General features: G+C 41.2%; 1 protein-coding gene across 12 annotated transcripts in view; it reads right to left on the bottom strand.

Moving 5' to 3' along the window:
- The window catches only part of PHC3 (polyhomeotic homolog 3), a 110,201-nt gene that overhangs the window by 77,729 nt on the left and 19,626 nt on the right, over window positions 1-12,846 (bottom strand). For 10 of the 12 annotated variants that reach the window (XR_009245089.1, XR_009245088.1, XM_058661114.1 and 7 more), the window contains 2 exons: window positions 5,520-5,678; window positions 1,236-1,334 (listed from right to left, as the gene is read on the bottom strand). Coding sequence is in view for 10 of the 12 variants with exons in the window: in XM_058661114.1 (XP_058517097.1) it covers window positions 1,236-1,334; window positions 5,520-5,678 (258 nt within the window). In the remaining 2 variants the exon portion in view is untranslated. The remainder of the gene's footprint in view (window positions 1-1,235; window positions 1,335-5,519; window positions 5,679-12,846) is intronic. The other 2 variants (XM_058661118.1, XM_058661119.1) reach the window with 1 other exon arrangement.

The following is a 12,846-nucleotide window of genomic DNA, read 5'->3' as shown; positions in this document are numbered from 1 at the left end:
TCCCATATGGTCCCCGGTTCTAACTCGGCGGTCCCACTTCCCATCCAGCTCCCTACATGTGGCCTGGGAAAGCAGTCGAGGACAGTTCAAACCTTGGGACCCTGCACCTGGTTGGGAGACCCGGAAGAGGCTCCTGGCTTTGGACCATCACAGCTCTGGCTGCTGCAGCCATTTGGGGAACAAACCAGTGGACAGAAGACCTTCCTCTCTGTCTCTCCTCCTCTCCGTATATCGAACTTGCCAACAAAAATAAAACAAATCTTAAAAAAAAATTGCCAAATTGTTTTCCAAAGTGGAAACTGCTCTCACCAGTAACGCAAAACAGTCTGGTTGATCCAGACTCTTATGGGCATGTGACAATTTGTTTTCTTCATTTCAGTCCTGACAGTGAACCCATTATGATTTACTATGGCTGTTATTTGTATTTCAGTAATGATTAACGTTAAACACCTTTTCATGCATGGATTGGACTTTTATATATTGTCTTCCATGACCTATGTTCACATTTTTTGCCCATTTTTAATGGAGCTGCTTCGGGCCTTCTCACTCTCATTTCCTTTCGCAGGTACACATATTGTGAGTATTTTCCTCAGTTTGATTTGCCTCTTTTTCTGAACTTACATCTTTTGAAAAACAGTGTTTCAACTGTCGCAAACCCTAATTTGTCATTATTTTCTTTTACGGCTAGTGTTTTCATATTCTGAGCAAGTTTAATCTACTCTCGAGTTGACAAGATATTCTCCAACATTTTCTTGTAAAAGCTGTTTTATTTTTGGCTTTTGCTGAAATCTACATTCTACCTCTAGTACGATTTTCCGAATGCACATGAGAAAAAAGGTTAATCTTTTTTCATAGTACCAAATAAAGGAACATTCTACACAACTTTTTAAGATATGCTCAATTTATTTTTAAACTTACAGCCCATCTTACTACCTCCCTGCGAAGTAACTTACAGCTTGCATGATTAGAGAGAGATCAGTTGGCTTCACAATACAACTACACATTATCAGCAAAAACCCATTCATGTCACCTAACCTAAGTATCTGCATAATGGCATTCAAATCTCCAGAACGAAGCATTGTCTTGGAGTTGTCATTGTATTTCACTAAATTGAGATCTGAAATGCATAACGAACAGCCCTGAAACCGTCACTAACTTCAACGGAAATGCAACGATTATCTTTAACATACAGACCCATGCCTTTGGTACCACATCATGAAGCCGGACAAGCTCACCTGAGTAGCTGCAGACTGACAGGAAGATGACGATGACGACGAGACAACAGGAATGTCAGACTGTACAGCAGCCACAGTGGTAGCGGGGGTGAAAATCAGCTGTACAGACAGAAAACCAAAAAAATACCCTAAGACAGAAGAACATGTCCCACACACAATGCAGAGCAGGCCAAGGGAGACTGAAATTTGTGACAGAAACACGATGCAATCTAGACCGTCTCCTAAGCAAAAGCTGGTACATGACAAAAACAAGTTTCTGGTAATAGAGAACTAAAAAAATAAAAGTTTTTTGAAACAGCTCATGATTCTAACAAGTAGAAAACCAGGATTGAAAAAAAAAGTATATTTTGGTGATAAAAAAAATCACCAGATAACATTTTGCCCAATTAAGCTATTACGCTTAAATTTTCAACAGTTCAAAATACTTTGGCAAATCCTAAAGTAGAAAGTTACAAGGCAATAACAGTTACTATTTTTGAGATGCGTAAAAATTTAAGCAAGACACACAAAAAGATCTTTATCTCCCTTCAACAGAAGGAAGACTATGTAATATACTATACTAGCTTATGTTCCTCCTCATTTATTCTAAAGAAATAGTCTTTCTCCAAGTGTGTGTGTGTGCGTGTGTACATCCTACATCAAAATTCAACAAAAGGATCTAGTAAAAAGTTTCACATAAAGGGCCCAATGTGATGTTCAGTGGCTAAAAGTCCTCGACTTAAATGCACCAGAATCCCATATGCGGGCTGGTTCATGCCCCAGCTGCTCCACTTCCCATTCAGTTCCCTGCTTGTAGCCTGGGAAAGCAGTGGAGGATGGCCCTGGGACCCTGCACCTGTGTGGGAGATCCAGAAGAGGCTCCTGGCTCCTAGCTTCAGAGTGACTCAGCTCCAGCCATTACAGCCACTTGGGGAGTGAACCAATGGATGGAAGATCTGTCTGTCTCCTCTCTGTAAATCTGACTTTCCAAAAAAATAAAGAAATCATTAAACAAAAGTTTCACATAGACTATTCACCACCATTTTTCAAATTTTTAAAAAATAATACAGGGCCTAGTGTGGTAGTCTAGTGCTATAGTTCTTGCCTTGCACTCGTCAGGATCCCATATAGGCACCGGTTCTAACCCAGCAGCCCCGCTTCCCATCCAGCTCCCTGCTTGTGGCCTGGGAAAGCGGTCGAGGAAGGACCAAAGCCTTGGGACTCTAAACTTACATAAATGGAAAATCTTCCTCTCTGTCTCTCCTTCTCCTCTCTGTATATCTGACTACTCATAAAAAATAAATCGTTAATAAAATACAATAAAAATAATACAAATGGCATTAACTTATAAGATAATATAATCTCAGAATACATAGTTCAACTGAATGAACTTCGGCAATTATTGAAAAGAATAAGTAAAATATATTTCAAAATTTTATGAAGACATAGTCAATTCTTCCTTCCTGTGTACATAAAAAGGACCAATTCAGGGATCTTTCAAATTTCATCTTCTGGGGTTTTTGTTTGTTTGTTTGTTTGTTTACCAAATTTATGTAAATTAAAAACTAAAATATAGCTTTCAGAAAAAGGTAAATGCCAGGACAAACCACCTGAAACTACTCAACTTTAAAGAGAACCTGTTCCATTTACTCTGACAAATAAGAAAATGCTGATTTAAGAAAGGGTGCCGGTGCTGTGGCATTGCACATAAAGCTATCTCACGCAGTGTCAGCATCCCATACAGGCACCAGTCGGAGTCCTACTTGCTCCACTTCCAATCCGACTCCCTGCTACTGTATCTGGGAAAGTGCAGAGAGATGGCCCAAGCACTTGGGCCCCTGCGCCCATCTAGGGGACCCATAAGAACCTCCTAACTAGTGGCTTTGGTTCAGTCAGTCTAGCCTTGGTCATTGTGGTCATTTGCGGAGTTAAGCCAGAAGGTGGAAGACATATCTGTCTGTTGCCCTCCACCTCAATCTCTGTAACTCTTCAAATAAATCTCTTAAAAAGAAAAAAAAAAAGCATCAGCAACAATTCTATTGGCTCAAACTAAGAGTTAAGTAGGACCCAGAGCAATAGCCAGTGGCTAAATCCTTGCACTGCACTCCCGAGATACCCATATGGATGCCAGGTTATGCCCCTGCTGCCCTGTTTCCCTACCAGCTCCCTGCTTGTGGCCTGGGATAACAGTGGAAGAAGGCCCAAAGCCTTGAAACCCTGCACCCACACTGGAGACCCGGAGGAACCTCCTTCCTGCTGGCTTTGGATCAGCTCAGCTCCAGCCACTGCAGCCACGTGAGAAGTGAACCAGCGCACAGACGATCTCTGTCTCTCCTTCTCTCTGTAAGTCTGCCTTTCCAATAAAAATTTTAAAAATAAATAAATCTTTTTTAAAAATTAAATATCACAGGAAAGAAGAATGTAATGGTGATTTCTACTGAACAATCTATTAATAAAAGATGGATCATGTCTATCATTTCCTGATAGAAATAGAACTATAGACTTCCTTTCCAACTTGAGATGGAGGAGCTGAGGACCCAGAAATATATTCAATTCACTTAACAAAAAAACAATATACTATTTTTTAGGACCAAAGACTTCTATAGTTTCCTGTAAATACTGCCAGTAACATGTATGTCTATTTTATTATTCCTTAAAATTCAACTAAGAAATCAGTATCAAAATAAAGAAAAAAAAAAGAAATTAACAGTCATATACTGATTTTTTTTTAAAAAAGTGAATATGAGAATGCAAATAACCGGGCCACTGAGATGGCTCAATTGACTAATCCTCTAACGAAAGTGCCAGCATTCCATATGGGAGTCAGTTTCTGTTCTGACTACTCCACTTCCCATCCAGCTCCCTGATTCTGGCCTTGGAAAGTAACAGAGGAAGACCCAAGTTTTTGGGACCCTGCACCCTCTTGGGAGATCCATAAGGAGCTCCTGGCTCCTGGCTTTGGATCAGCTCATTTCCGGTCACTGCTGCCATTTGGGCAGTAAATCAGCAGACTGAAGATCTTTCTCTCTGTCTCTCCTCCTCTCTGTAAATCTGCCTTTCCAATGAAAATAAAAATAAATCTTAAAAAAACGCAAATAAGGGACCTGCAGCTTGGCCTAGTGGCTAAAATCCTCGCCTTGAATGCCCCAGGATCCCATATGGGCGCCAGTTCTAATCCCGGCAGCTCCACTTCCCATCCAGCTCCCTGCTTGTGGCCTGGGAAGGCAGTCGAGGACGGCCCAATATATTGGGACCCTGCACCCGTGTGGGAGACCTGGAAGAAGTTCCTGGTTCCCGGCTTCGGATTGGCGTGTACCGGCCCGTTGCGGCTCACTTGGGGAGTGAAACATCGGATGGAAGATCTTCCTCTCTGTCTCTCCTCCTCTTTGTATATCCGGCTTTCCAATAATAATAATAAAATCTTTTAAAAAAATGCAAATAACCTTATAGAATTTGAGATGAGAAAAACTAGAGCTGAAAATCATATGTGGGGCCCAGTGGCGTGGCCTAGTGGCTAAAGTCCTCGTCTTGAACACGCCGGGATCCCATATGGGTGCCGGTTCTAATCCCAGCAGCTCCACTTCCCATCCAGCTCCCTGCTTGTGGCCTGGGAAAGCAGTCGAGGACGGCCCAATGCATTGGGACACTGCACCCGCGTGGGAGACCTGGGTGAGGTTCCTGGTTCCCAGCTTCAGATCGGCGCGCTCCTGCCCGACGCGGCTCACTTGGGGAGTGAATCATCAGACGGAAGATCTTCCTCTCTGTCTCTCCTCCTCTCTGTATATCTGACTTTGTAATAAAAAATAAAATCTTAAAAAAAAAAAAAAAAAGAAAATCATATGTGAATTGTCAGAAACTTCACTCCCAATTTCAAAAGATCCTGGGATAAAAATTCTAAGACATTGAACAACGCAGGTTTTTTTTTTAATATTTGTTTCACCAAATTTAAGACATCAAAAATAGTTATTTTATACATTATAATAAATGCCAAGTATAATACTAACAAGGCTTCAAGTATTAAATGCACCCCAACTGAAGAGACATTAAAAGGTGAAAAAGTTATCATCAATAAAATATCACATTTAAAAATAACCACTGTTAAAGAATCTCTTAGTTTTCCAATGTTGATGATTACTATTTTACACGAAGACCTACTGATTTCAAGTAGGTTTTCAATATATAAAGCCACAAGAGCTAAGCATATTTGCATATAAATTGTTAAGCATTTGTTAAATACTAAAAATATCTAAATCAAGAAACATCTTAGTCTTGAACACTGCAAACATGTGGCAGTTCATATCTTACCATCTGAGCTCGGAGATACATCTGAGCCTGGCTTGCCGTCAGAGTAGGGGAGGTACTCCCTAGTAACATTGTCTGCTGGGTAATACTGCCGCTGGTAGAACTGGAAGCCTGGGAACGGCTTATCAACTGTGCAGGTGTAGGAGAAGTGGAGAGGTTGATCTAAGGAAGAAAACATAGTGGGTCTTAGGCCTCCATTTCCTACCCCCACATTACTATGTTTTACCAATCAGCAGTTAGTAAATTAATGGTAAGAACTGTAGCTAAGGAACTCAAATGAGAGGTTTTTATCTTGACAGATTCCCCTCACTTTTGGGGGCAATTATGTGTGCATATGCAACAATAACAAGGACAAGGTAGTAACTGGAACAATTTTTTAAGAGTATACATGAGTTTCAAAGATTTTCAATACATTAAAATATATCTGCACTAACTTCAAAAACATTAGCACTACAGTTCCTTTATCACACAGCAGCTTAAAACATCTAAATGACAGTTTACACTATTTATTATATTCTGTAATATTTTTAGGTTTATGAAGTGCAAAATATTAAACAATTCATTTACACATAAATAAATACACAAATCATAATGTAACGTTCTAATTCAAAAGCTTTCTGAGCAGTGGAAAATACAATTGTTACTTGTGAAATGGAAAAAGCCTCAATGACTACAAAAGTATAAACACTATTTCAAAGTTTAAAGCTACTGTGTAAAAAATGTCCCTGGTAGGTGTCCAGAAGAATACATGAGAAACTGGTAACAGACTGATTACATGTGTGAACGGACACTAGGATACAACGGACAGGGCAAAGAGAAAAATGTACATTCTTTTTTATCTTTCCAGCTTCAGACTACATGTAGATGAGTCATTTTAAAACTAGGTAATATTTTCGAAGATGATAATATCATCTGACCTCAAATCCTTTTTGTAGAAAATAAATCAAGAAACAATTTAGTAGCTGTAACTCAGGCAATAAGACTATACTGATACATCCTCATTCCCAAATATACTCACTGAAATGTCACATCAATATGAAAAATTAGGGTTATTTAGTTGGACGCAAAAAGGCAGAACAATGGCCAGGTGGCAGAATGGAAGAAGTCAAAACCTGGACAGAGAACATCCAGCTCGGAGCCTTCTTCAAAGTAAAGCCCCTATTTTGAATAAAGGGCCGGAAAAGGTTGCATCATTGTGAGAAAATACAGCTGGCAAGTTTCCACCCACACACTACAAGAGGCAGCAGACATTTGCCCAGATCCTCCTGGATAGGACCAAGGGAGACCTCTGATAAAATGTTAGGCTGTGCCATGCAATTTACACTTCTTGTGTGGTTTCATAATCCACCCCAACACACTCATATTTGAGGGCCAGGTCTCAGGAGACTACAGGCATCACTCACCTCACAAAAACGTCAAACTGAGCAACCACAGAATGACCTTCACCAGAACCAAGGAAACCAGGTAAGATCACAGTACCAGGTTGCAGCAGAGCAACAAAACAAGACACACCCAACAGGGTAAGAAGGGCCGTTTTCGCAAAAGCACTTTATGGATTTGGAAGGCAGAGCAACAGAGAAAGCAAGAGACAAAGATAAAAATGAGATCTATTGTCCGTAGACACTCCCTGAATGGCCACAATAGCCGGGGCTAAGTCAGGCTGAAGACAGGAGCCTGGAGCTTCATTCTAGTTTCTCACTGGGGTAATCCTTCTCTATCTTCCCAGGGGCATTAGCCAGGAGTTGCACCACAAGCTGAAGCAGCAGGAACTCTAACTGCATGGTCATGATGCAAGCAGCAACTTAATTCACTGTGTCATAAGGAAAGCCCCTCAAGGACAGTTTTACCACCATCACCCCTTCCTCAATACCAGATAGCACAACACAGAGGTATTGTCTGCTTAGGACAGAGGGAACAAAGCAAGTATAGAACTGTACCTTGGACCCCAACATCAGGGCACCTTTGCAAAACCCAGCACCAGGCAAATCTTAATAGCCTCCAATTCCAGGCCAGTATCTGCAAACTGAACTTCTTGCAGGGGTAGGGAATGTTGTTTCTGCCAAGGGCTATTTGGATATTTATATCATTCACAGACCATACAAAATTACCAACTTCAAAATAGGTCAGCTATAAGTTAACTGAACTTTAAGTCCTGCCTACAGACGCCTTGGCAGGGGCCAGACCAAATTATTTTGCAGGCCTTATCATTCCCTACGCCTGCCAGAACCAGACAGAAACAACAGGCACTCTCAGATGGACGAGCTCAAGCCTGTCTCACCACAGGCCAACTACAGCAAACTTGGGCTTCAGACAAATCTTGAGAGCAAGCAGGTTGGTTGGGGCTTAAAAGTAGCTCTGTGCTGCACCAACCTCACCGCAGGATTCCGAGACAGTGTTGAGCCAGCCTCAGAGGCCATGGGATTCCAGGCAGGCCTGTGCCAGCCTGTAGCAGCCTCAAGTTTACGACACCCCCTACCACTACACAGCTGTTGCACTCAATAATTTCATGGATGTTTCCAAAGCCAGACTAGAAAGACCAGAACACGAACCTATTTCTTCAATACATATAAATAAACAACTAAAAGATCAAAAACAATTAGGGAAACATGACATCACCAGTCAAACAGGGTGCTTATGACTGACCCGAAAGACAAATGCATGAGGGCCCAGCGGCGTGGCCTAGCGGCTAAAGTCCTCGCCTTGAAAGCCCCAGGATCCCATATGGGCGCCAGTTCTAATTACGGCAGCTCCACTTCCCATCCAGCTCCCTGCTTGTGGCCTGGGAAGGCAGTTGAGGACGGCCCAATGCATTGGGACCCTGCACCCACGTGGAAGACCCGGAGGAGGTTCCAGGTTCCCGGCTTCGGATCGGCGCGCATCGGCCTGTTGCGGGTCACTTGGGGAGTGAATCATCGGACGGAAGATCTTCCTCTCTGTCTCTCCTCCTCTGTGTATATCTGGCTGTAATAAAATGAATAAATCTTTAAAAAAAAAAAAAGAGAGAAATGCATGAATAACCTGACCAAAAAAAAAAATGAGGAGGGGTCATTTTTTAAATATAATTTTACTTTTGATGTTGTTTGCACAGCGGACAAGGATGCACATCCATGAGGAGCAGTGATTAGGGTGGGGAGGGTCAAGGCATAGGGGAAGGTGGATGGGATAAATAGTTCCAATTTCCCTTTTCTCCTGTATCTAGGAAGGGGGAGGAAGGCAAGAAGAGGGCTGTTTTTAGTACCCAGGGATGTCCACTTGATGTCATCTGAGAAACCCCAATGCAAACAATGTTCCGAGGGTATTTGTTTGAGCGGTTTTGATAGTTCTGAGATGCTATTGGTTTCACTGCTCCAAGGTTGAGAAAATTTTCCCAAGGTCCACTGGCTGACAGTCTACCCCAGCGCATCCAATCAACCAGAGACTTGCTGCCAAAGCTCAGTCAAGAGTTACCCAACCTGGTCTGGGCCATACACCTGCAGAACACATCTTTTGGATGTCTCTTACCAACTTAAACTGAATATGTGTAAATACCAAGCTAATTATTCCTTCTACACAGCTTCTTCTTAAATGGCTCTAGCATCTTTTAAATCTCCAAAACAAATTACTGGAGAACTAGATGGTTTCATCCTGATTGACCAAACACACAAAAATCAGTCAGTCACGTGTTTTCTTGTTTCTACTTCTCTTATTCTCCGATTTCCATCTTTCAACACCTTGAGAGTCTGGATCCATGTCGCCTCCAGGTATTACTTTAACATCTACAGAGTGATATCCCTAGAATCTGATCTTTCCCTACTGTCTGATAATCTCTACCAGATATTATGAAATGCCCAGTTAAGGATCCTTGGAGTAAAGTTCAGCCTCCTCTGACCACACTGCAACAACTCCTCCAAAAGCAGGCTTCACATTACCCAGCGAGAGCAGCCTGCGATGCCATGATGCCCAAGCCTCCACGGCACCCATAACAGTGCTCCTAATTGGACTGAGCAGCCAACCTGGCGCCTCCCAGCCCATCCCCACCTACACAAAGAAGTCATCTGCCCTGATAGCTCCGATAGCCACCAATGAAACACTCCCTCATCTTCATCTAACTGTGATTATCCATTTATATACTTGCAACATATATTTCTATCTCACTCTCCTAAACAGTAATTTCTTTATGGGAGGGACCATATATTAAGTCATCTTCACAAATCCAAAATCTGTAAAACTGCTTTCATTCCATTAAAGTTTAAGTTCATGAATTCCGTGGTAGTTTAAGGCATTCTTTATAGTTTTTTTTTTTTTTTAATAGTATGTAAGACCATGAGAGAGAGTCAAAAACAATTTTGGTAAGGCTGCTATCAAAGCAGAATAAAATTACAAAGATAGTGTAGCAATACTACTTCATCTCTACTATTCATGAGCTATTATTTAAAGATAAGCAGCCTCCCTGCAAAATAAAATTACTCCTTTTCTCTACTTCTCTGGTTGTTCTGTATAAACCCTCACTCCAAAGATTAAACCACAGCAGGATAAACTAGACACAGGTTTTCTGACAAGTATTTTGGTACTGAGGGAATCTTTTTTACATTCTGTTTTCTTTCTAATTACTACTAATAACATCTTGGTTTTTTGTTCAGTTGGCGAGTTAAAAATAAAAAAAGAAAGAAAAAATGAGGCTGCAGTAGCACAGAGTTGGGCCAAAGCTACCATCCCAAATGAGTACCAGTTCTATTCCTGGCCACTCCACATGCCATCCAGGACCAGATAATGTGCCTGGAAAAGCACCCTGGCACCCACCTGGGGGACCCTGATGGAGTTCCAGCTCCTGCCATAATCCTAACACTTTCAAACATTTAGGAAGTGAACCGAAAGACCAGAAGAATGATTCTCTGTAACTGTGCCTTTCAAATAAATAAATATTTTTACAAGCAAAGAATGACAGACAATCTTAATAAGGATATGTATTTACTCCTTAAATAAAGTCATAATGAAAGTCTTTAAATGTTTGGCTAAATTCCTAGAATGCTTTTTAAGTATGCAGAACAAACAGAATATTTTTCGTTTCTTAAAAAAAAAAAAAGAGGAAGTAAGAGAACTAAATAGTTGAAGATTAACTTCTTGGCCACCTGGGATTCAATTCTGTTTAGGTTGTTAGATGAAAACAACATCTCAGACAGTTATTAATAAACATCTAACCACAATAGTCAAAAGATCAGTCCTGTACCATCTCTGTAAGACATCCACATGCCTAACCAGCCTGACCAAAAAAAAAAAAAAAGACCCTTCCTTCCTGCAGCTGATAAGGCTCTAATCTCTGTTCAGTGGCTCTTATCAGTTTCCACTACTTTCTTTGTAAACTGCAGCCCTACGTAATTCCCTTCCACTTCTGACAACTCCTATCTCAAGCCTCACATTCCACAAAGGAACTCGGACTCTCAGTCCTGTTACTGCATTCTCTATCCCATGTGGGCCAAATCCCAGGAGTCATCAGAGAAAACCACTTTACCAAGGTCTATATCCTAGTCCCGGAGACACCGGAAACCTCCCCAGTGCTTTTGCCACAGAAGCAGTGGATATGTCACTAAGGATTGTCAGTATGGACACCAAGGACAGTATCCCAACTAACAAGATCACAGGGCATTTGAATGCCCTCATAGGCCGAGAACTCCGAGGTCAGCCAGTTCCTGTTGGATCTCCTCTGTGGGACTGAAGCAGCCCAGAACCCTCCACATAGGGTCAGACGGCATTGGAACAACAGACAGGAATCCCAGGAGGTCCTTACAGATAAAAGAATTGTAAATTTCTTTCTGGACTCAGGAGAGGAGCTTTCTCTAGTCCTTACTTAGTTCTAACCTTGGCTCCCCATACTCTGGCAATGACCATCAGGGTCACTCACAAGCCCCATAATCAGCTCAGACAGAGGTGACTAATACAGCAAGATTTGAACAGACAGGGAAAAGTCAGCTGGCCTATACTTACTCAGCCTGTACCTTACTGGTCAGGCTCCTGACCTGGCCTTTCCTAGAACTCATTAGGTAGGATGCAGAGTTCAGTTATTCCTCACTAGCTAGGATACTGGAGATTTCTCTGCGCACCCGCCTAAGACTGTTCTACTCCTCAATGTATAATTTATGCCTTGCTAGAATTATAAATCAGTTTTGATTATCCTAAAATGCACAAAATTCTGTAAAATCTGGCTTGAATACTATAAATTGCTAAATATAAATATAAATATAATAATAAAAAAGAGAAAATAATAACACTCAGCAAAACCAAAGGCAAATGTAAAGATCACCCCAGTAAAATACCAACAGAAGACTAATCAAACAATGAAAAACCTAAAATGACAAGGGCAAATACTACCTATTCATATTAACTCTGAATATAAATGACTTCAATTCATCAATCCAATGGCATAAATTAGTAACTGGATCAAAAATACAAAACCCACCTGTCTGTTGCCTACAGGAGACATATTGCATCAACAAAGAACAACAGACTCTATATCTCATGGATTTTGATGTTTTTGTTTTTATTTTCATTTCTTCAAAGCAGTTTTTTTTCCTCTCATTAAATTCTTCACTGTCTCATAAGTCATACCATCTCTTCAAGAAGGTCCTTGATATTCTTCTTCATTGATGCAGTTACATACTAGTCACGCACTAACATGTTATTTAACCTCATTGTACTCTACATTTGTTTTTCTTCCTGTTGCTGATTCTGTATTATGGCTTTTTACTTAAAGGGATGTAGAGTAACTGTGTAATGGAGACTATCATATCCAGATGCGAGAACACACGGCAGTATGCATCTCTACTTCCAAAGATGGACTCCCAATGAAACTGTTGACTATATCTTGACAATGGGATGCTGGACTCTCTGCCACTGTACATGCCCGCAATGACGGATTTGTGTCTGCTTATGAAGAATTATACTACTGCATTACTACAGGGGAAATCAGTGGGGGGGAAGGGTTTTTGGGGAAGGAGGAAGGGAAATCCCAAAATCTACGGAACTGTATAACAAAAATAAAAATCAATATAAAAAATAAATAAAATATACAAATGTTAAAAAAAAAAAAACTCTGCCAGAAAGTCACATAATTCCCACACACCTCTTGGTGCCTCCAACAGGGGATTGAGGGCCCAGGGAATTCCCTATAGACAAAGCCCATTTGACAGTCAGCTCTATCATTTGATTAGATGCCTACATCTATCATCTGGCTTTCTTCCCTGTAAATCTGCTGGAAGAAAGGAAGGCAGGCAGACAAGGCAAGGCAGGAAGGGAGGGAAGGAAGAATGAGAGAGACAGAAGAGAGAAAGGGAGAAAGGAGGGAAAAGAGGGAGGG

This window comes from Ochotona princeps, chromosome 3, assembly GCF_030435755.1.
Source record: "Ochotona princeps isolate mOchPri1 chromosome 3, mOchPri1.hap1, whole genome shotgun sequence".
Lineage (NCBI taxonomy): Eukaryota > Metazoa > Chordata > Mammalia > Lagomorpha > Ochotonidae > Ochotona > Ochotona princeps.
Note: the sequence above shows the minus strand (reverse complement) of the source record. Positions and strands in the feature narration are given on the sequence as shown.